At 44.0% G+C, this 24558-nt stretch overlaps 1 protein-coding gene and 1 long non-coding RNA gene across 11 annotated transcripts in view; one reads left to right on the top strand and one right to left on the bottom strand.

Moving 5' to 3' along the window:
- The window catches only part of RFX4 (regulatory factor X4), a 184627-nt gene that overhangs the window by 68463 nt on the left and 91606 nt on the right, over positions 1-24558 (bottom strand). For 6 of the 7 annotated variants that reach the window (XM_017888249.1, XM_017888252.1, XM_017888251.1 and 3 more), the window contains exons 5-8: positions 14993-15054; positions 9939-10152; positions 7687-7764; positions 199-362 (exon numbers count right to left, since the gene is read on the bottom strand). In XM_017888249.1, coding sequence (XP_017743738.1) covers positions 199-362; positions 7687-7764; positions 9939-10152; positions 14993-15054 — 518 coding nt within the window. Of the gene's footprint in view, positions 1-198; positions 363-7686; positions 7765-9938; positions 10153-12125; positions 12341-14992; positions 15055-24558 lie in introns of those variants that run through there. The other variant, XM_017888253.1, reaches the window with a different exon arrangement.
- Positions 12340-18943, top strand: LOC108539511 (uncharacterized). Of its 4 annotated transcripts, none has more exons than XR_001888397.1 (5): positions 12340-12377; positions 14878-15056; positions 15901-15980; positions 16332-16447; positions 18782-18943. It is a non-coding gene; the product is annotated as an uncharacterized LOC108539511 (long non-coding RNA). The 4 variants fall into 4 exon arrangements; XR_001888396.1 differs by lacking the exon at positions 12340-12377 and adding an exon at positions 12419-12518; XR_001888398.1 differs by lacking the exon at positions 12340-12377 and adding an exon at positions 12928-13072.

Raw genomic sequence — 24558 nt, 5'->3', positions numbered from 1 at the left:
GCCACACAAATGGTTCAAAATATTAACAGTTTATTTATATTCCAAAATATAAATAAACATTAATATTTAAGAGTTCAATATTAATGGTCTTTGCAAGGGAGGCCTGTGGACAGTACATGATTATAATCAGTACAGGAGAAGCTGAACAGTCCCTTCTGTGGACCAGCCATGAAGGAAGACAAGAATAAGCATGCCCACCTGTCAGGTAATGCCTGCAGCACAGTGGGCATCAGCACCCCGGAGATAGCTTTGTAGAGGATGGAGTCACACACGCCGACAATGTTCACCACTGTGGAGGAGCCCAGCACAGGCAGCATGTGGGGCGGCATTCCTTGCCAAAAGTGCAGAAGGAAACTTTGAACCTGTATTGACCCACAGAGAGAAGAACCATGAGGTTACCCAGGGCCCTCCCAACAGAAACCTGGGACTCCACCAAGGCCAACCCAGTCTACAACGCTGTCATTTACTTCCCCTGCAGTGGCAGAAGCCACCCCCAGCCTGCCATGTTGTAGGAGGCCCTGGGAGTTTCTCCCACTTCAAGTCTTCCCTCTGCCTAGGCATGCAACATGCTCACTGCTGGAGAACTGGCTAGCCTAGCAGGCTGGGGTCTCCTCTGCCCCAAAAGATGAAGCACTTTCACCCATCAGCCCCTTCAATGCTTACTGGGGTCTGGGAAGAGTTTAAGGAAAGGAAGGTGGGGCATTGTTTTTAAAAAGGTCGGAGCACTAGTACTATTCTTTGAGCCCACTGAACCTCAGGGGCCCCTGGGTTTTCTGGGAAGGAAGGGAAAGGTATGGGAGTTGCACATAAAAGGAGTGTGACTGAAGGGAGGAGAGTAGGTGCCACACACACAAAATTCTCCTGATTCAAATTTGTGCATCAAAGATTGGGTCAAGTGCAAGAGGCTTTTCATGTCGGAATTCTTCCATTTTCCAAATCTCCCTGGCCAGTGGTTGCTATATGGGATGCTAGATGGTGATACCTGAGTGGTAAGCTATGCGGACACATGAAGTGTGTGTGATTGACTTTTTAAAACCCCCCAAACCACTAGAAAGAACCAGATTATAGCAGGCACCCAGAAATGCAATTATTATTATTAATATGACGACAGCAGGAACTTGAGCCACATTGTTACTGAATGAAGGGCAGAGTGAATGTCCAAAGCAGAGAACCCCTTGCTGCCTCCCCTACACCTCTGTCTTTTAGCTGTGGGTTAGACGTTGAGTAGAATAGGAGGTGGAGGGGTGGGAAAGTTAAGGGAAGTAAAGAGAAATAGTAGAAAATATTAACTGATGTATATAATAACATTTGAGAATATCTAGACTTCAGTTATCAACTAACATCTGCAGCACTTCTCCAGTTGGGGAGCAGCCCATCTCGAAGCTGGGGAACACATAACTCTGAATTTTTATACATTCCAATGGGTTTCTGTATCATGTTTCCTTCTCCCCTCAACAGATGGGCACTCTTGAGTTCCACATGTAGCATTATCCACATCCCTGGTTCCCCAAATCAATCCTGATTTGGTGTGGGAGATAATTGAGTCCCTCTAATCTAAAACTTTGGAGCAAGTATTATTGCCATTTTAGCTTTCTTTTTGGTGGGGACAGAGTCTTGCTCTGTCGCCCAGGCTGGAGTGCAGTGGTGTGGTCTCGGCTCACTGCAACCTCCGCCTCCTGGGTTCAAGCAATTCTCCTATCTCAGCTTCCTAAGTAGCTGGGATTCTAAGTGTGTGCCACCACACCTGGCTAATATTTGTATTTTTAAAGTAGAGACGGGGTTTCACCATGTTGACCAGGCTGGTCTCAAACATCTGACCTCAGGTGATCTGCACGCCTTGGCCTCCCAAAGTGCTGGGATTACAGTGAGCCACCACACCTGGCCACCATTAACTTTCTTTATTGAGTACCTACTATATGCCAGGTACTTTGCTTAGGTTTCATATAATACTCATAATACTATAGCTGAGAATTATTACTCTTATTTGCAGAGATATTAGTTGTCCAAAGCCAGACAACCAGTCAGGGAATGGATAAGATACAGCCTATGTCTGCCTCAGTCCTTCCACAATCTCTCTTATGGCTAGTTTGTTCTTCACATGGTAACTGGGATTCTACCCCATTCCTGAGGCTCATGTCTCTCCCTAGGCTGCTGTCCACTTCCCAGCTTTCTGCCCCTGCCCTGGTAACCTGCAGCATCCTTCAGGCCCCTCCAAGGAGTAGGGCCTAATTTTCCTCTGACCAGGCTGCCTCTGGCTAGTGGAGCATGCCCTGACTCTAGCCTGGTGACTCCATCTCAGCCTCGTGTGAATAGGCTTCCTTGATGCCTGCAGCCTGCACTTCACTGGATGGAAGGCTTGGAGGATAAGGAACAGGGAGAAAGGCATGCCCCTCTGACTTTTTAGGAGGGAAGTGGCGATTACCGAAAACATGATCATAGTGGTTAATGAAGTCAGGTCTGTAAATCGAAAAGACTTCAGTTAGAGTCTTGTTTATTCCATGACAGTGGAAATACTGCAAAGTTTTCATCCAGATTGAAAATTAAAACAAAATCTGGAGGAGTGAAGACTGACTTGCAGGGTTCTAATCCTGGCTCCACTACTGAGGAGTATCACATCTCTAAGCCGCCATTCCCTTTCTGTGAAATGGGGATAAAAGCAGTATTCACTGTATAGGTTTTGGTAAAGATTTCTAAAAAGTGCTTCTAGTGCTTGGCACATAGTAGATGCTTAATAAAGGCTAGCTGTAGGCCGGGCGCGGTGGCTCACGCCTGTAATCCCAGCACTTTGGGAGGCCGAGGCGGGTGGATCACGAGGTCAGGAGATTGAGACCGTCCTGGCTAACATGGTGAAACCCCCTCTCTACTAAAATACCAAAAAAAAAAAAAAAAAAAATTAGCCGGGCGTGGTGGAGGGCGCCTGTATTCCCAGCTACTCCGGAGGGTGAGGCAGGAGAATGGTGTGAACCCAGGAGGCAGAGACTGCAGTGAGCCAAGATAGCACCACTGCACTCCAGCCTGGGTGACAGAGCAAGACTCCATCTCAAAAAAAAGAAAAAAAAAGGGCTAGCTGTTCTTGCTACTATTATATCATGGAGGCACTACCACTACTGGGCTCAAGAGATCAGTGTCCTGCTCTAGGTGTTTGAGACTTTCTTGCCTACATTTCTGAGTGTCACCTAGCCAGGATCTCTACTGTGGCTCCGCTCACCTATTAAGACTTCTGTCATTGAGGAACCCGGTGGCTGACCACTAGCGTGGGCTGAGCCTGGAGATGTCCATGGCTTTTGGACAAGGTACTTGCCCTCCAGAGGACCCTCCACTGTCCCCTGATTCCAGCTCACTCCCTGGGCATCAGGCTCAGGTCAGGTCATGGGCCTTCTTGTCTGCTCCTCCAACTCTGAGTAAGAAGCTCTGCCCAGCTGATTCTTGAGTTGATAGATTTTGAATTCATTTGCCTTACTTAGCTCTTCTTGCAGGCAGCCGTACCCCCTTTTTTTTATATGATCAGTCAATTTCTAGCAGAACGTCTAGAAAAGATCAGCTGTTGTGTGGATTCAAACAAATCTGTGCAAAATCAGTGTCCTTAGCAGGCATCTGTCTGTTTGAAGCCTGTTCAAGCTGCACAGGGAAGGCTGATCAGTCCTCAGTTTCCTGAGTGGCTTTTGTAGAATGTGTATTCTTCCTTCCTACTCTCTGCATTTTAGGCCATTTATTGTTCAATGATACTTCTTCCTCCAGGTGAGAAGGAAAAGGAAGGAGGGAGAATGGCCATAGCTCAAGCGCTAAGGCTTGGAAGTTAGGCATGAAATGGACAGATGCAGTGTTTCCCTGCAGAAGGTGGAACTGACAGGATCTCCCAATGGACTGAATCTGAAGGGTGAGGGAAAGGGAAGAATCAAAGTTTGTGGCTTAAGCAATTGGGTGGAGGGGAGTGGCAATCTAAGACCTGGGAAAAACAGATTTAGGGCAGAAAATTAAGAGCTCTGGTTTGGCCATGTTAAGTTAGATTTCAAGTCAATTGAATCTGGAGCTCAAGACTAAACATATAACTCTGAGAGTTACCAGCATTTGTAAAATGAAGATAATCATGTCTTCCTACTATTAGGGTGAAATAAGATAGCTTATGTAAAATGCTTGGCATCGTGCAGGTGTTTAACAAATGGAAACATTATTAGGCAGAAGGGAGAGTTCTGATAAGTTCTTAACACCTTGCAAGCATAAACAGTGAAATAATCAGAGGCAAATGATTCCAAATTATTAATAAAATTCAGTTTCCTGAGGTATCTGTTTCAGTCTTCTAAACTCTCTGCCCTTTGTCTCTCAGCTCAGTGAAGTATGAGGAGATGATTTCCTTAGGAATACTAAGCAAATTTTCTATTTCTTTTTCCATGTTCACATTTAGTTCATTCTGAACATTGGTACCTTGTGGAAACACCTGTGCTGACTTGCAGTTGGGGTCCCTACGTGTTATAGGATTGGAAGTATCTCAACAAAATAATTACAAAAATGCCTAACATTTATCATGTTCTAGAATAAAATCAGACATTTTACATACACAATTTCATGTTCACTATGAGGTAGGTATAATTATTATTTTCATTTTGTAGCAAAAGAAATCCAGGCTCAGAGAGGTTAAGCGCCTTGCCCAAGGTCTCAGGCGAGTCAATGGGGGATTTGGGACTCAACCACAAGACTACTGAACTTTACAGCTTATTGGACAATGTAGTCTGGAGAAGACATTCCCGAGTCCCCTAAATGCAGATTCGCATTTTTTTTTTTTGAGAGAGTCTCACTCTGTCACCAGGCTGGAGTGCAGTGACACAATCTTGGCTCACTGCAACCTCCACCTCCCGGGTTCAAGCAATTCTCCTGCCTCGGCCTCCTGAGTATCCAGCTAATTTTTGTATTTTTAGTAGAGACAGGGTTTCACCATGTTGACCAGGATGATCTTGATCTCTTGACCTCGTGATCCACCCACCTTGGCCTCCCAAAGCGCTGGGATCACAGGCATGAGCCACTGTGCCCAGCCTCAGATTTGCATTCTTTAGTTGCTTGACAATGTTATACGTCAATGGCATTTCTACACCTGTTCGTCCATTCATCTACTCATTCACCCAACAAATATTTACTGAGAACCTAAAAGTATGGCTGGAGAGGATACAGTAGTGATCAAGACAGATGAGGTTACTGCCCTCAAAGGCTTACATTATAGTGGTAGAGACAAATAATGAACAAGTGAATAAACAAGATAATTTAGGACTGTGATACTAGCATAAGTTGTAACCTCAACCAGTATTAAAGACCTAGAAGACTTGAAACCAACTGTAAAGTCAAGGTGTGCCAGATACATCCACCATCCATTTACCAATGACTTTTCTCAGCTATAGGAGAAAGCCATCCTCATCAGAGGTAAAATGTCTCCCTTCATTATTCTGTGGCTGAGAAGAGTGAGTCACATCTTGATTAGCCATCTTAAAACCAGCCACCAAATATTCCTGCCAGTGGCGTGGAATTGGCCTAAGGGTGTCAGGGGACAAAGGACCTTGACACACCTTTGGCCCTAACCAACTGTGTGGCCTTGGCCAAGTCTCTCAACACTCTGGTTGATACATCTGAAAAGAACAAGCATTTGTATGACCTTTTGCAGTTTACAAAGAGCTTTTACCAGGCATAGTCTTATCCCTTTCTTCTTGTAACACTGTGAATTCAATAGATGGGGATGAATTTTTAAATCTTCATTTCTAGGATGAGGAATTGAGGCTTGAAAGGCAGAGCCAGCTCTTGAATCCAAGCTTGGGAGTCGAAGCCTGGCACTCTTCCCATAGCAGCATCTGCCCCTCAATGATTCTGCATCCTAGTTGCTGGTTACATGCCTTCCCCCCATCCCATCAGCTGTGTCTTACTTATCTCTCCAATAATGTATGGGACCCAATAGGTGTTGGAATTAAGCTAATGAAATGAAATGAAATGGGAGTGAGTTTTGAGATGAATAAGCTACACACGAACATAAGAGACGACTACCACTAGTTGTATTGTTGGTAACTGTGGCAGAGAGGATAGTATGGGACCCAGTTAAGTGTTGGAATTAAGCAAATGAAATGAGAGTGAGTTTTGAGATGAATACGCTAAATATGAACATAAGGGAGGACTGCCACTAGTTTTGTTGTTGGTAACTGTGGCAGAGAGGAAGAGCTATCCATTGGAGATGTGAGTAGTGGAAGCTGCTGTAAGTAGTGTAAGGGACCACATTCCCCAGCCCCCGCTGCATTAAGGTGGGGCCATGGGACCAGCTCCTGTCAATGGAATACGGGCAGAAGTGCTATTGTATTTCTGGGCTGACAAGGATAAGTAGGGGGTATGCCTTTCTAGTAGTCCTTTTCCCCACCCATCAGCTGAACAAAGAGGACTCCAAGGCTTTAGGGCAGGGTGGAAGGAACCTGAGTCCCTGAATCACCCCCAGCAACCCCCAGCAACCAGCCTTCCAACCAAGAACAACTGCACTGGATTGTGACATGAGTGGGAAATAAACCTCCAGTGTGCTAAGATTTGGAGAGTTACTTGTTATAGCAGCTAGTGTTGTCTTAGCCAGTCACGAATCATTATTTGTCCTGATCTCAGTGATCTTTAGAATGTAAGACAGAGCCAAACCACAGTTCAAAGGAAAGCAGGGAGTTTTCTTTCTTAAAAGAAAAAATTCACTGAAACGGCTGCTCAAGTAATTTGGGAGATTTTAAAGTACATTTTAGAAGTCTAGTGGGTAAAAGTCAAGAGAAGGAAGAACAGTACTTCTTTACCAACACACTCTCTGATCTCATCTGCAGCTGTGTCTACGAGCAAAGTGATAGTGGAAGTGCTCAACAAACATTTGCTCCTAAAGCACACAGCTGTGGGAAGGCAGAAAAGTATGGAAGAAGAGCATTTTTTACCTGACATTGTTTTTATACCCCTCCACCTACAACAGCACCCCCTCCCCATAACACACATACCAAAGGAGTCTCTGGGATCTCTTCCACCAATAACTATTGGGTTTTTTACAGTCCTTTTAGAGACCACATTATCTTCTCTCAAAAAATAATAAAGTTATGTAACTTTATTATTGGTTATTGTTCTTCCATCCTTTCTCATTTCCTCTCTCCATTCTTTAACTACAATATTTTAAAATTAAATGGACTTCTTACATTGTTTGTATTTAATGATGGCCCTACTGATGGGATTTGATGGAAATCTATGGATCAGATCTTGGGAATGGAGGGTAACCAGCTCCAGATGTACCAAAGTGGACAAGCCTCAGGAAAAGCCTAAATATACAAAATAGAATAAAGTTTTTTATGTATTTTTTCCAAAATGTAAGGAAGCTTTTCTTTAGCGTCTCTGAATCTATAATCCTGGGTGTAATGATACGCTGGCAAAATGATCTTCCTAATGTGCTGATAGGCCTGGAGGCAGTTCACCAGTTCAGTCAGACGAGGAGGCCAAGTCCACTGCTATACACACGTCAGGTCTGTAAAGTGGGGATAATAATCATACCTGCTTCATGGGCTCCCATGAGGATGAAGTGAGCTAATGGGTATCCAGGAAGGGCTTCCAGATGCCAGGCCTGGCACCTAGCAGGAGCTCATGAAATAGGAGCTAGTGCTATAAGATTTTTAATACCGAGTATTCACAGCTCAACCCTTCTTGACCTACCTCATCAAAGTTGGCTCTTATTACAGTGTCCAATATTCTCTGACAGTGTGTTCTGTACATCATAATAAAGGTAGAAACCTGTGGGGGTGGGTGGAGAATCAACAACAAAGACATACATCAATATCCATTGCTGCTGCCCTTGGACTTTCAGTTTTTAAGTCATTTCTTCCCTTTGGTGGGGGATGGAATTCACTTAACACCTGCTCAGCCTACTAGACCCAGGTGAGACTGATTTTCATTGGGTGGTATTCTCTGACCCTCAGCTCCCTCCTCTGTGCTCACACAGCATGAGTGGATTTCTCCCTGGGGTACAGAATGTGCTGGTTTCTCTTTCTGCCCCCATTTTCCACCCCCTGAGACTGTGAGCTCCAGGAAAACAAAAATGCTATCTTATTCATGCTCATGTATCCAGCACCTAGCACAGTGCCTGGCACGTAGAGCTAAGCAGGGCTCATGGAACTAAATTCTCTTCATTGGCTGAGACCACTACAAAGTTGAAATCAGTGTATAGTTATATGAAGGTGATTCTGCCTCAGTCACCATAAGACATTTGGAAATTCTCTGCAATGTGCTTTGCAAAAAAAAAAGAATGAAAAAAAGAAAAGAAAAAATCTCCCCTTCATTTATTCAATGATTTTTTTATTTTATGTTTTTTTTTAATTATCTGAGAATTTTAAATCCATGGTGCAGGAAGTTCATTTGTGTGTTTATTGACCAAAAAAGCAAATTAAGAAAAAATATTTATCTATTTCTTAGATTTAATGTATCCTTTACAGATATAAGTTCATTTTCTTCATTTCAGAACATAGACATGCATTTTACGTAAACTTAAGTTGACTTATAGAAGCATCTGTCTCCCTAATTGACTCTAAACTTTCTGAAAGCAGGACTCATCTCATTCTTCACTGCATCCCAGATCCTAGTGTGACATGGAGACTTAGTAGAAGCTCAATGTGTTAGAGCAGCACTGGGTTGCATCAATAGGTGCATTAAAGATATGATACTCAGCTGGGGGCGGTGACTCACACCTGTAATCCCAGCACTTTGGGAGGCTGAAGCAGGCAGATCATGAGGTCAGAAGTTTGAGACAAGCCTGGCCAACATGGTGAAACCCCGTCTCTACTAAAAATACAAAAATTAGCTGGGTGTGGTGGCGGGCACCTGTAATCACAGCTACTTGGGAGACTGAGGCAGGAGAATTGCTTGAACCCGGGAGGCAGAGGTTGCAGTGAGCCAAGATTGCACCACTGCACTCCAGCCTGGGTGACAGAGCAAGACTCCATCTCAAAAAAAAAAAGGTGCGATACTCCAAGGGAAACTTCCCCAAATTTGTTTTTCCAGTAACTTGCTCCAAATATTCCATGATCAAAACTATCAGATTCACTGTACCTATAAAATCTTCTTTGACTGTTAGACTATGATTTCATCCAAATCCCCTGCAGCACATGGGAAAATGAACTTTATCCTGTGGAAAAGCAATTCAGACGGGAGCGGTTCTTTCCTCATGAAATGAGACAGCATAAGATCATAGGACAGGTATGCAGGTAGACAGAAGATAGATGATAGGTAGATAGACAGATAGGCATATATGATAGAGATTGATAGAGCAAATTTGATTTTAGAATTGTTTTGGATTTACAGAAAAGTTGTAAAGATAGTACTGGGAGTTCCCATATGCCTCATCCCTATTGTTAACATCTTGCATTGCTAGGATATATTTGTCACAACTAATAAACTGATGGTGATAAATTGTTATTAACTGTAGTCCATGCTTTATTTGGATTTCTTTTCTTTTTTCTTTTTATTATTTTTATTTTTTTTGAGATGGAGTTTCACTCTTGTTGCCCAGGCTGGAGTGCAATGGTGCAATCTTGGCTTACTGCACCCTCCGCCTCCCAGGTTCAAGCAATTCTTCTGCCTCAGCCTCCAGCTGGGATTACAGGTACCCACCTCCATACCCAGCTAATTTTTTGTATTTTTAGTAGAGACAGGGGTTCACCATGTTGGCCAGGCTGGTCTCGAACTCCTGACCTCAAGTGATTCACCTGCCTCAGCCTCCCAAGTGCTGAGATTACAGGCGTGAGTTATCTCTCCCGGCCTGGATTTCTATCTTTATATTTTTAAACTCTCTGTTTTGCAATAAGTGTGTGTGTGTGTGTGTGTGTGTGTGTGTGTGTGTGTAGAGAGAGAGAGAGAGAGAGAGAGAAAGAGAGAAACCACCCACCCCAAAGAATCACTTTAGTTGTGGTTACCTTCTCCTCAGGCAGGCTGGCTGGCAGATTTAGATCTTTGACATTGGGAAATTCTGGCAGCAGTGTTCCAAGTTTGGACCGGGGTGAATATGCCACTGTCTGTTTGCTCACTTCTTTCTTGCCTGTCTCACTCACCCAGGCGGCTCCTTTCTTGGAATACATCACATCATAATATTGGGAGCTTTCTTTCACTGCAATGCCATAGTAATGGTACCTGGGCCACAAGGGGAGGGAGAGAGAGAGAAAAAAAAAAGAGAGAGAGACCAACATGCACTATTATTAAGTGAGGTTTCCTGAGTAGGGGGTGTTGCCCAAGGCCAAGGAAAGCTGGGGCCATCCTACCTGGGGATAGAAGAGTTAACTCTCCTGTAAGGCTAAAATATCTGAAATACAGAATTGAAACAAAGTGCCAGCCATCAATCAGGCAGGTAAAAATAACCAAAATTGCCTCCTACAGAAAACGTTAAGTCAAATACTTTGCAAAGCAGCGAGGGGATGAAAAATTTTCCATTAGTACTTGATCTCTCACGTCTAGCCAAATGGGATCCCAGCACTTGAGTGTCCCTTCTCTGTGGGGACCCAAGCAAGATAGATTTGTGACTGCTAACTGTACCTCCAATACAAATTCATTTGGCCTTTGGTTTTCTTTTCTTTTCTTTTCTTTCTTTCTTTTTTTTTTTTTTTTTTTTTGAGACAGAGTCTTGCTCTGTCACCCAGGCTGGAGTGCAGTGGTGCAATCTCAGCTCACTGAACCTCCATGCCTCCTGGATTCAAGAGATTCTCCTGCCTCAGCCTCCCAAGTAGCTGGGATTACAGGCATGCGCCACCACACCTGGCTAATTTTTGTATTTTTAGTAGAGATGGCATTTCACCATGTTGGTCAGGCTGGTCTCGAACTCCTGACCTCGTGATCTGCCCACCTTGGCCTCCCAGAGTGCTGGGATTACAGGCGTGAGCCACCATGCCTGGCCTTGGCCTGTGTTTTTCTTAATTAAAATGTAGTAGTCTCAAAGAACTGTATTTTTAAAAAGGTAAATTCAGTGCTTCAGTTGACACTGAATGTAAAACAGAGACCAGAACTTTTTATTAACTCAAAATGGGCTTAATATTAGCAATGTTTTCAATTAAGACTAACAAGGGATTGGAGGCTGCATTTTGTTTAGATTTTAGCTATAATCTATTGAGCACTAGCTATATGCCAGGCACTTTGCACAGGATTTTGCATGCATCAATTTGTAAAATAACCAATAATGGAAATGATTACAGTCTTTCCACACATGAGAAACTGGAGCCAAGAAAGCTCAAATAATTCGTTTAAGGTCATATAGCTGTTTAGGGGAAGAACAGGTTCTTGAACACAGACAGGTCTTTTTGACTACGAAGTCACAGTGCTATCCTACTGAAAACACTGCAAGGTGGTCTTATAAACTTTGATTTTTATCAGAATCATTTATAAAGTTTAATCAAAATACAGATTCCTGGGCCCTCTCTCAGGACCTACTGATTCAGAACATCTGGGAATGGGGCCCAGGAATCAGCACTGAATCCAGCACCACAGGGGTAATTCTAAAGCACATCAGTTTGAGATCTCTGGTACTGAGTGCTTGACACACATTATCTTATTTAATCTCACAAAATCCCCATAAGGCTGGAATTAATTATTATCCCCATTTTTATAGATAAAGAAACTAAGGCCCAGAGAATTTAAGTCTCACACCCAAGATCACCCAGTGAGTAAGTAGCAGAGGCAGGATTTAAACCTCCCAAATGCTTTGAACCACTAAGCCAGTGAGTCTCAAACTTTACAACTAACAAGAATCACCTACAAAACATATTAAAATATCCCTGGTAGTCTAGTGGCTAGGAATAAAAAAAGAATAAAAAATATATACATGAAAATAGAGACTCCTGGGCCCTGCCCCACCCTTAAAGGTTCCTGTTTAGTAGGTCTAGAGTAGATTTTCACAGTCCCATGGCAATACAAATGTTAGGTCATCCATGGACCTCGCTTTCAGAAACACTGCACAACATATTAACTACTTTTCTCTACCCGTGGAGATATGATGAAAGCCACAAAATAATACAGATGAGAAGGCATTTTGAATTATGGGAAGGGCTTTCGCGAGGAGGGAAGAGATGAGCACGTCAAAACCTTCCCTCTCCCCAACCCTCCTTTACTCCTGATACCATTCCGTGATATTTCTGCTTAGTGGGCATCTTGAATCTATGTGAATGCCTTCTGGGATGAAGAATTCAGACCCTCCGAAGGCAGCCCAGTTCATTTTGCCAGTATGGTTATCAGAAAATTCTTCTTTGTGCTGAGCAAAGTCTGCCTTCTGTGCCTTCCGTGTCTTCTACTACTTCCCAACTGTCATAACTGCCTTTCCACCTGGAAGTCACTCCGTGGGTGGGGGAGGAGGGGGGTTCCGGTGGCTTCAGGTGGGATGACAGTTATGACACACCACCCTAACCTTAAAAAGTTCACCTTTATAACTTCTTAAGAGCCAGATTATTTAATATGTTCAGACCAGACCACTTCTTGACTATTCAGAGATCACGTAGCTAAAATCAACAACCACAGTTAAGCTACTGCTCTGATCTCGAGTTCTTCTATTTCAGTTCTGGAGGGCACGACAACACATTCCTCACCAGCCACCCCCAGATTTCTTTTTTTTTTAAATTTCTTCTAAAAAAAAGAGGGGGGATACATGTGCAGAATGTGCTTTTTTTTTTTTTTTTTCTTTAGACAGGTGTTGCTCTGTTACTCTGGCTGGAGTGCAGTGGTGCAATCTCAGCTCACTGAAACCTCTGCCTTTCGGGTTCAGGTGATTCTGCTGCCTCAGCCTCCTGAGTAGCTGGGACTACAGGGGCGTGCCACCACGTCCGGCTAATTTTTGTATTTTTTTATAGAGATGGGGTTTCACCACGTTGGCCAGGCTGATCTTGAACGCCTGACCTCAAGTGATCCACCTGCCTCGGCCTCCGAAAGTGCTGGGATTACAGGTGTGAGTCACTGCTCCTGGCCCACCCCCCAGATTTCTTCTGTCATGGTCAATTTGCCAAGGAAGTTTCTCTATAAGGCCATGGTGCAGGTTGGAGACAAGATCTTCTTACTGCCTTTCAACTGGTCAAAGGTGTGATCAACTTTGGAGTATCCTTATGGAAGAGGATACAATAAAATTGATTATACAGAATTTTTAAAGAAGATATTGCCCAATTTGCCAACCTCGAGGTTAAAGAAAAACAAACAAAACAAAAACAGACTCTCCCATGTGGACAGAAGGAAATTTTCTCTGTTTATACAGGATGGGAAACTTTTCTGCTGTCTCTTTACTATGTGTCTTTACCATTGCTACTCTTCTTAGAAATGAGCAACAAAGGTACTGGAGCCACTGATTCCTCAAAGACCAAGAGCTGGAGGAAACTAATTCATTTTCATTTATTCCATATCCTTCTATCCATCCACTCTTCTGTTTGACCAACATTTTGAATTGACTACTATGTGTTTACCAGCAAACAAGGAAGAATCTGGCTTTTGTAATCTATAATCGTACCAAGGCTGAAACCTCACTTTTAAACAAATACCAGAATTTTAAAATTATAACTGAGGTTTTGGTTTTTTTTTTTTTTTTTTTTTTTTTTTTCAGAATAGTCATCTTGGAAAATTATTAGGAATTTATTCCAAGAGGTCCTTTGTTCAATAGTCTTCTGGAAATCCCTTTAGAGTGGTTCTAGAGCTTCCGAGCCACACCAAAAAAATTAGTCTCATTATTTTCAGAACTTTACCAAAAAAGGGTTCTTCCCAGTTTGATCAGCCATTTTCTTTCCCTACCTTGGCTCCAAAGTCAAACCTACCCTTGGAGGATGGGGATGTGCTGCCCAGGGATGAGAGGAGCTGTTGATGGACAGGGGTTTGGCCCAGCACTGGACATGATTCTGACACATCCTTCAAGACAAGTCTTATAAGTCCTATATGGTTGCCTTTCTAAAAACTTACAGTGTTTTATAGGTCACTATGTGCTGACCTGCTCAACATGGTCAAAATGCTTAGACATGCTGCATAATAAGGCACCCTCTAGTGGAGTCACCTTGTACATTAGCATAATAAGGGTTCTGAGAAGTCTTGCAGTAAAGGAAACTGTTAAACTTAGTGTTTACCAAACTTAAAGGGCCTGCTGCTCTTCTTCATGGAGCACCTATGATCATCCAACAATTTTTGAAACATCCTTAGAGGCAAGTCCTATAAATCCAGATTTTCATGAAGGCCGAGCAGTACAGGAAGAGATTCCCTTCCCATGGACTCACACCTAGCAGACAAGTGTCTGCACAGCCTTCTGCGCGCCCCTGCTCTTTTCTTCAATGTAACTTTCTCCGAAAGACCTTCCCTGGTCATTCCTCTTTTGTTGCTCTCTGCTACAACTTTCTTTGTCACAAGCTGATTCTCGGTTTTATCTGTGTTTCCTACCAGAATGTAGGCTCCATGAGGGCAGCAACTGATTTGCTCCTGTGTTCCCAGTACCTAGCACCACATATGTGACACACAGAAAGTATAAAGCATGAGTTGGTTCGTTGCTTGATGAAACTGATGAGTGGGAAACCATGAGCCCTCATGGACCATGGTGCAGCTGGATCTTTCTGCCCCATCTCCCATGCCGGGAATAGCACAGTTTTGCTTCTCTGGTCTACTAGATACTATCAGAGCAGAGTTTGCTCGGCAAAACAGTCCAGATAACCTGGTGATCATCCAAGAAGCCACAAGGCAATCCTTTCAAAGATGCCCAAGACTATTTTACAAAATATGCCTAAAAGCAAGGTGGTATAAAATCAGATTCCTTAAAGCAGCAGAGCCAACTCGTCTTGGGCTTTTGGACAACCTCTCTTTCAGAAGTCCTGAGAGAGGGGTCCTGGCCATCACAAAGCTCCTCCATATTCCCTCTAGGCACAGACTTCTGCCAGGCCTGCAGACAGAGCTCAGGATAAAGAACCAAAGTTCTGGCCTGTCTCAAGGCCCACAGATGCGCGCTCTGCAGGTGGAATGGCCGTCCAGTGCTTACTTTGACTGTCCTCGGGTCCCGAGTCTTCTGGTGGTTAACTGAGGAAACTGCTGCCTTATGATCTGTAAGTCAACACAAGAATCAGTTACCCATTGGGAAGAGTTGGGAGCACAGTGACTGAGTTTTACAAATAGCCATCTACAGAAGGGAGGAAAACATAGGTCCTTGGTTGCAATGACTTAATAGGAGTCTGTGAGGACCCTGGAGAAGACTACTGGTGTCAGAGTGGGGAGTGCTTGGATGGTTGTGAGGCTCTGGATACTAAGGGGGTCTCACTTGGCCACTCTGTGCTTCACCCCCTCCTACTCACAATGGAAGGAGAATTCTGGTTGGTCTAGAACATGCCACTCCCCTGTTTAAAACCCTCCAGTGGTTTCCATGGCACTTGGAACTAAAACCCAAACTTAGCCTCTGTAACTCATCCTGCTTACCTGGCCTTCTTCTCTTACAATTCTCACCTTTACTCACCAGATCCCAGCCACACTGGCTTTTTATTGTTTTCCCTGTTACTGAAACACACGAGCATTGCTCCACATGGTGGGATGGTGGGGAGGGGGGCTTTGTACTGCAGCCAGGAGTGAAATTTCACTCAGCTCTTCACAAGACTGCCTCCTCTTAAACCATTCAGGCGTCTGGACAATGTCCTTCTGCCCAGAGGCCTTCTCGACCAGCCAGTGTGGAGTAGCACAAGGGTCACATGGCCCTGCTTTGTCTTCTTATCATTTAGCACTATCTGAAGTTATCTTGTTCCCTTACTCTCTGGGTGCTTAGTTTATGTCTCCTCCTACTTGAACACATGCTCCATGAGAGCAAGGACCTCATGTAGGGTTTGGCACATGCAAAGATATCAATCCACATTTGTTGAATGAAGGAATGAAAGCCTGGGGGTATCTTTTTTCTGTCTGCAGAGCAGAGGATGAGAATTGCTGTTGCCCAGGACAGCCACATCAATTCACAAGAAATCTGTGAAGAGAGAGCATCTCTCAAGGTGAAAACACAACCATGGGGCGCCTCTCCTTGGGGTTTAAGGAGATGATGTTTGTGGAGAGGCATGACTGGGCAGGGGTAACATGCAAGAACTCTGGAACTCAACTACCTGAATTGAATGCAAGCTCAGGCATTGGTTAGGCTGGGTGCCCTTGGGCAAGTTATTTAGCATCCACATGACTCAGTTTCCCCATTTGTAAAATAGGAATGATAATAACCTCTAGAGTTATTGTGAAATTTTAAGAAGTGAATGTATGTAAATGGTTGGCAGTAGTGCCTGGCAGTTAGTAAGTGCTTAATAAATATTACCCATTATTACCACTGACTGTCCTGATGACCCTTGTACTTCCAGGGATTTTTCGAATGTAACAAAGACTCCCTTCCCTCCTGGTACAGCACTGAGCAGGCATGCATGGTCAGAGAGAGTAAGCCTTCATGAGAAGTGATGCTGTTGCTGATTTCTTATTGGTAGGGTATAAGCCTTGAGTGCTTTCTCTAGGGATGGGGGTGAATCTCTATCCATCTATTCACCCCTCTTTTATCCACATCAATACTCTCATTGATTGATTTACTCACTCACTCAACAAATATAGACTATGACCCTGTTAGCTGTTTGAACTTGGACATACTATTTAACCTCTCTGTGCCTGAATTTCCTCCTGTGACATTTGGGGACTAAGAGGTTGTGTAGTCTTCCCCTAACTAGAGGGCTAGGTGTTGGTGATTTCAACTAAAATGGCATCAGTGGGATCGACAGAAGTGCACAAATTAGTGAGAAATTGAGAACCTTGAACAGGTAGCAGGAAGACTGACCATTTCTCTACACTGGGGAGCTGACCACCTCCAGTGTGGAGAATGGGTGGGGCAGCATTTCAGTATCTGAAAATGGGAGACAAAAAGATGCACCTCACAAGAATGTTTAGAGAATCTAATGCGATAGCATCATGAAACCACTTTTGGAAGTAAAAAAGGCTTTTAAAATACCATCTCATGGTGATAATACTAAACAAAATGATGCAACAAGTCTCTGAATTCTTTAAGGGTACCACTTTGTAGGCAATAAATCCCCTGTCTTTAACCCTGACTCTTCTAAACTGAGGATCCAAGCTTTTTACTTTATGTCCCTCTCAAATTGTTGTGACCTGAGTAAAAGGCAGTGATTCAAGATGGGGTCAGTAACAGTGCTCTTTAAACACCTTGTCTAGCAGTGCTGCCTAAGACTGCATCCAGGTTTAGTGGCCTCATCACCTTGGATTTATAGTAACCTGTAGCCAAGCCCTTCAGACTTTCATCATATGAATGGCTTCAGAGCCAGGATTTGAAGCAGCTGTTCACAAAGGCACACTACTGAACAGACTAGACATGCTAATAGAGATAGAAAGAAAACAAGGGGGCCGGGCGCGGTGGCTCAAGCCTGTAATCCCAGCACTTTGGGAGGCCGAGACGGGCGGATCACGAGGTCAGGAGATCGAGACCATCCTGGCTAACACGGTGAAACCCCGTCTCTACTAAAAAATACAAAAAACTAGCCGGGCGAGGTGGCGGGCGCCTGTAGTCCCAGCTACTCGGGAGGCTGAGGCAGGAGAATGGCGTGAACCCGGGAGGCGGAGCTTGCAGTGAGCTGAGATCCGGCCACTGCACTCCAGCCTGGGCGACAGAGCGAGACTCCGTCTTAAAAAAAAAGAAAAGAAAAGAAAAGAAAACAAGGGAAGCATAAAAATTGAGCCAGGGGATTTTTCACATTGGTTAAAAGTGGGTTCTGAGTTTCCTAACCACCCAAGCAAAGAAGATAACACAATAGAGTGCCAAGAGTCCCAGTATCAATATACGTCCAAACTAGTTCCTGAGAAAAAGTAGAAATCTTCCCATGTTTAGGTCTGGACAATTTCTCCTACACAAATGGACACAACAGTAAAATATCATAGTTTTGGTTTTGTTTTCTGAGACAGAGCCCCCACTCTGATGCCCAGGCTGGAGTGCAGTGGCACATCTCGGCTCACTGCAACCTCCACCTCCTGAGTTCAAGTGATTCTCCTGCCTCAACCTACCAAGTAGCTGGGACTACAGGCGCCCACCAACACAACTGGCTAATTTTTGTATTTTTAGTAGAGACAAGGTTTTGCCATGTTGGCCAGGCTGGTCTCGAACTCCTGACCTCAAGTGATTCGCCCACCTCAACCTCTCAAAGTGCTAGGATTACAGGTATGAGCCACTGTGCTCAGCCAGTAGGGCACCATGTTTAACCCTCTGTTATTCACAGACATTTTGGAAAGGATAATACTCAGTGCCGTCAAGGCTGTAGTAAAACTGGAATACTCGGATGGCTGATGATGTAATTTATTAGCACAACCCTTCCCCAAAGCATTTTTAAAATACATAGGAAGCCATAAAGTACTCATATTTTTGATCTATTAATTCCAAGGAAATAATCTAAAATAAGAACAGCTAAATGTGAGGCTACTAATGAGAGTGAAAAATTTGAAACAACATAAATGTCTAATGATAGAAAACTGTCTAAAAACATGATAGCATATATACACCCTGTAGAAATTGTGAAATAGCCATTAAAATGATGGTAACAAAACTGTGTCACAACACAGAAAATGCTTATAATGTTAAATGAAATAACAGATCTCAATCTATGTTTATGTTATATAACAGAGAATTGTTTATAAAAATATAGGAATAAACAGGTAATGTGGTAAAATGAAAGTGGATATTCATTAGGGTATTAGGATTGTGGGTAGAACAAAAGAGTTTGTATATTTATGTACTAAATCAACTTTTGTTTTTTGCAAATAGAAAAGGATTTCCTTATTGAAATAACAGTGAAAGTTCAAGATAATCTCGGAAGAAGCACCTAAAATCTACCAGAATGTTATGTTGGTTTTTTTTCTTTCTTTCCTTTTTTAAAAAATAAATCATTTCCTATTTTCTATAAACAATATGTAGATAATTAAAGAAAACAGCATTGTTTTGTTTGGTTGCTAAGTCTTATGATTACTTGATTTAAGAGACTGGGCTAAGTTCTGAAATCTTTCTAAGTGTTTATCCAAATGGTATCCTACATAACATCTATAAAGCAACACAGGCCAAGCCCCGATGCCTGGCCCTAGGTTAAGGTACCAGGGGTTGCCGACTATATTCTAGGGATGTGCCAGAAGTCCCCTGGGGAATGACTGGCCTTCTGGAGCCATTTGTTCTACCCCTCTGAGGCAATAACATGTACAATCAGTGTGTTTATAATTCTATGCACTGTGATCTTGAGGAATTATCAAGCCATAGCATGGGGCTTGGGAATTCACGGATCAATTCAATCTATGACTCCCTTCATTCCTGATGTTTTTTACTTATTCTTTTTGAGTCATGTATAGATCAATACATGCAGTTTTAGAATCTGTGTGACCAGCATCAACCTCCGCTGAGTTACCTAAGACAGAACAGGAGAGTCCTCCCTGACTCCTCTCTTCCTAACACTGCACAACCCCTACTGATTCTGCCTTCAGGACGTTTCCTGAACTTAGCCCCTTCTCTCTATCTGCCCTTACCCCTACTACTGTACTAGTCCACTGTGATCTCTCACTGCTTGGACCACAGAAACATTCTTCTAACTGGTTTCCCTGCCACCAGTCTTGTTGCCTCACCAATGGGATTTGTTTTTTTAATTTTTTTGAGATAGGGTCTCACTCTGTTGACCAGGCTGGAGTAGTAGTGCTATCCTAACTCACTGCAGCCTTGAATTCCTGGGCTCAAGAGATCTTCCTGCCTCAGCCTCCAGAGATGCTAGGACTATAGGTACATGCACCACACCCGGCCTCAGCAGCAGGATCTTTCTAAAATGCCAATATGATCATTCACTTCCTCATTGAAAATGCCGGATGTCTTCTCACTGCCCACTCTGAATAAAAATCCAGGCTCCTCAGGCTGGTCCATGAGGCCTTCTGTGATCAACTCCCACCCAGCTGCCCAGCCTAAAATCCAACCACTCCCCAGAGCTCCAGGCTCATGTTGCTCCCACATCCACAATGCTGTTCCCTTTGCCTGGAATGCCAAGGCCACACTGTTTCCGCTCACCCCCAAGGAACTCCCTAGCTTTCTCCGAGCCTCTCCCACTTGCCCTGTGGCCCTTCCCATGCAACCTTAGCTGCCTCCTTTCTCTGTTTTCCTAGTGAATTGGGAAACGGTGGTATACAGTGGTTAGGCACACAGGCTTCGAAGTCAGGCTCAACTGCGTTCCAGTCCTGGCTCAGGCACTGTGCTAACCGCTTTACGTGTATTATCTCAGTTGATCATCACAATCCAGTGCCAGGTTCCACTGCTATTCCCTCGGTATAGATGAGTAAACTGAAGCTTAGAGAGGCTAAGCAACCTGCACAAAGCCACACAGCTCAGATGCAGACCTACGATTTGAATGCATCCAGTCTGACTTAACACTCTACCACCACAATGTTACGGCTTTCTGGATGAATGAAAATGTCCCCAAGCCTCTCATTCCTTCCTTTAACAGCAACCTTTATTTCTTTTATGTCATATTCCTGCATTTACACATTGGGTGTGTTTGAGGAATGAAATGATTTCTCGTTCTCATCGACTCTTCAGTGAAGATTTATCTTCTCTTCTTTTCACGCTGACCCTCTTGGAAATGTCCTGGTGGCCTCTGCTATGAACAGGATCTGAGGGCCCTGCACCCAATAGGCTAGGGAAGGTGGGAAGCAGCTGAGGGGACGGTGACATCAGCAGGCAGCCCCGTGTCTCCTCCTGGATGAAATTTACCTGCATCCACTCAAGTGGCAGTCTGGCAGTGAAACACTCCTGCTTAATAAAATGCTAATCAAAAATCATTGTTTGCATAATTGAGGTCCCCAGGTAGGTTTACTGAAGGAATGATCCAGATCATTACTTGTCTACCTAAAGGCCTCTGGCAATTCTCCATGGTTACCTGACTTAGCAGAGGTTCTTCTGATTGAAACTCAGACACCACTCTTTGCTTCCATCTTTTCTCCCTAAATTTCCTTCCATGAACTCGAGGTTCTGTCCAAGTCAGACTACTTGGTGCTGCACTATTCCCTGAATGCTTCCCAGGCCCATACCTCTGCACTTTCTACCCTCAACTCTCTCTCCCTCCTTACTACCTGTGCCCTCAGAGCCTATCCAGCCACCCAGCATGCACTCCGCTGCTCTATATGAGCCTTTCCCCGTTACCTGACCACACCAGAACTCGCCCTTCCTCAAACCATGATTGTACGTGCCACTTGTACATGCCACTTCCAACCTGTGACCAAGTTCTACCCTCTATCTTCATATCCTGATTCTACCCATATCCTCCTATCTCCATGCATCCCAGGACCACGGTCTTGCACCTGGATTGCTGCAATGGTCTCACTGGCCCTGCTTCCTGTCATGCCCCGTCACGACCACTTCTCCATGAAGCCTGTAGACAGAATCCAGACCCACCAGGTCCTGCCTGATTGGCCCTGCCTTTGTTCCAGCTTACCTTTCCCCTTCCTCTCCCAATTCCTGTGCTCCGGCCATACGGAATGGAACTTCTTCCAAGTTTCATGAACACACTGTGTTCTGTCTTACTCTGGCCCTTCCCACAGGATGTTCTCATTGTCCGGAACCCTTTCTTTACACCCTTTTTCTGCCTAATGTGTACTCATCCTCACATCTCAGCTTGTACCTTATTTCCTCCCAGAAACTTTCGCTGAGCCACTTGTTGGGTGACCATAGTTATGCAATCCATAGAATCTTTTTTTTTAAAATTAAAGTTGACAAACAAAATTGTGTATATTTATGGTGTATAATATGATGTTCTGAAATATGTATACATTGTGGAATAGCTAAATTGAGTTAATTAACATATGCATTACCTCCCATACTTGTTATTTTCTGTGGTGAGAACACTTAAAATGTACCCTCTTAGCAATTTTCTTGTCTTCTTGTTTCTTTTTTCTTCTTTTTGAGACAGAGTCTCACTCGTCACCCAGGCTGGAGTGCAGTGGCATGATCTCAGCTCACTGAAACCTCTGCCTCCTGGGTTCAAGTGATTCTCGTGCCTCAGCCTCCTGAGTAGCTGCGGTTACAGTCATGTACCACCATGCCCAGCTAATTTTTGTATTTTTAGTAGAGATGGGGTTTTGCCATGTTGGCCAGGCTGGTCTCAAGCTCCTGGCCTCAAGTGATCCACCCATCTCTGCCTCCAAAAGTGCTGGGATTACAGGCCTGAACTACAGTGTCTGGCCAGCAATTTTCAAGAATACATTGTTATTAACTATAGTTACCATGCTGTGCAATAGATCTCTTGAACTTACTCTTCCTGCCTAATTGAAAGTTTGTATTCTTTGACCAAATTTCTCCAACTCTGCCACCCCCATAGAATCTTTATGAATAATCAATGTTCTACTTAGCTCTGTAAAGTCCTTACCTAGGCCTGTAAGACTCCACACAAACTAGATCTCCAGTCTCATTTTCCCCACATTCAACAAGCTGCAGCCTCAATAACCATAATAGGTTGGCTAATGGTACAAAGCTTGGATTCATTCACCAGAAGATATCTACTGAGATTGTGCTATAGGCCGGACATTTTGCTAGGCACTGAGGAAAGACTGAGCAAAACAGAAACGGCCTCTGTTCAAGAAGCTTACATTCTAGTGTGAGAAGACTAAAAATAAATGAAAAAGTCAATGTATCTTCTATCAGGTAAGTACTCCAGAGGGGAACACAAAAGCAGGGCGAGGGGAGTAAAGAAAATGGAGGTGGGGGCCGGGTGTGGTGGTTCACACCTATAATCCCAACACTTTGGGAGGGCGAGGCGGGCAGATCACGAAGGTTAGGATTTCAAGACCAGCCTGGACAACATGGTGAAACCCTGTCTCTACTAAGAATATGCAAATTAGTTGGGCGTGGTGGCACATGCCTGTAATCCCAGCTACTCAGGAGGCTGAGGCAGGAGAATTGCTTGAACCTGGGAGGTGGAGGTTACAGTGAGCCGAGATCACGCCACTGCACTCCAGCCTGAGTGGCAGAGCAAGACTCTGTCTTAGAAAAAAGAAAGAAAGAAAGAAAGAAAATGGAGGTGGGTGTTATTTTGTTTGGGGCGATTAGGACTCCATGATCATGTGGCATCTGAGTGGTGACCTAAAGGAAGTGAGAGAATGAACTTTGTGGACATCTGGGGGAAGGAAACTGCAAGAAGGAATAGCCCATGGGAAGGCCCTGGGTGAGAGCTTGTCTCATTTGTTTCAGGAAGAACGAGGAGGCCCATGTGACTGGAGCAGAGCCGGTAGGCAAGGGAATGGCAGGAGGAGAGGTTGAGGGGCTGGAGGGGTTTGCAGGGCCTTGCAGGCCTTTGTAAGCATGTCTGCTTTTACTTTTAGTGAGATGGGAAGACTTCAGAGGGCTTTAAGGAGGGAAGTGGGGAACAAGATCTGACTTACCATGAAAAAGTGTCACCCTGGCTGCTGTGTGGAGAACTGACTTAGGGGCAAGGGTGGAAGCAGGGAAACCAACTGGAAGGCTACTGCAGCAGTCCAGGTGGGAGAGAAGGTGGCTCGGTGCATTAATTCATTGACTCAATGAATGAAAGAATGAAAGAATCATTCCTCTTTGGCCATTGAAGTTGTCTCCAGCATTGTGTTAATGCAAATAATGCTATAAGCAATATCTTTGTGTGTCATGATTTTTGTGTTTTATCCTGGATACTTTGTTTTGGGACTTCCTCCTCATGATAGTTTCTCAAAGGTGGAGCTGCTTTATCCAAGGGGAGACACATTTCAGTGTTCTTAAAACACACTTTTATAAAGTATAGGACAGCATTAACAATTTATAAAAATGTGCTAAATTGAAAAGCCACAAAAGACCTTTTGCTCTTTCTTCCATTTGAGCATCAGTTTCTTCATCTATAAAGTGGGGATTATAACACTCGCTCAGCTTATCTCACAGGCTTGTAGCAGAATCAGAGAGCCTAGAGACTGGGTACCCAGGCTTGCCTCCTGGGACTTCACCAGCCAGAAGCAGGACAAGAGTGGAGGGCAAGAGCTCAACTTCAGCAGCCTTTCACAGCCCGCTGGCTGAACGGGAGCGAGGAGTGACCAGCTGCCAGGGAGGGGCCGGAGCAGGGGGTCCATATCTACTAACACTCCTCTCTGCCTCTCTAGTGACTCGTCCTCTGGTTATCATTATTTTCTAGCCCTTTCTCTTCACTGATGGAGTTAGCCCTATATACTTCCATCCTTTCATGGATTTGCAGACGCTCGTCATTCAATCTAGTTTTGGGGCTTTTGTGGTATATTATGCTTTCCCAAGGAACATATTAGTGTGGTTGGAATATGTGGTTCTGTTTGCGAAAATTCTTTTACCTAAAAGTATCTGATGGCCAAATCTTCTCCTCCTCCCCCTCCAAAGAGAGAAAAAGGCAATCTCAAATAAAGAAATGAGAGGCAAGGGAGTTTGTTGTGAGTAGGGGATGGGGGATGGGTGGAAGTGCTGCTGTATCACATCACATTCTGCCCAAATGCAGGTCAAGACTTTTCCCACTCTGAGCAAAGAAAGGGCTGCTGCAGATAGCACCTCCTCCTTGC

The sequence above is a fragment of the Rhinopithecus bieti genome, unplaced genomic scaffold, assembly GCF_001698545.2.
Source record: "Rhinopithecus bieti isolate Rb0 unplaced genomic scaffold, ASM169854v2 scaffold_17930, whole genome shotgun sequence".
Lineage (NCBI taxonomy): Eukaryota > Metazoa > Chordata > Mammalia > Primates > Cercopithecidae > Rhinopithecus > Rhinopithecus bieti.
Note: the sequence above shows the minus strand (reverse complement) of the source record. Positions and strands in the feature narration are given on the sequence as shown.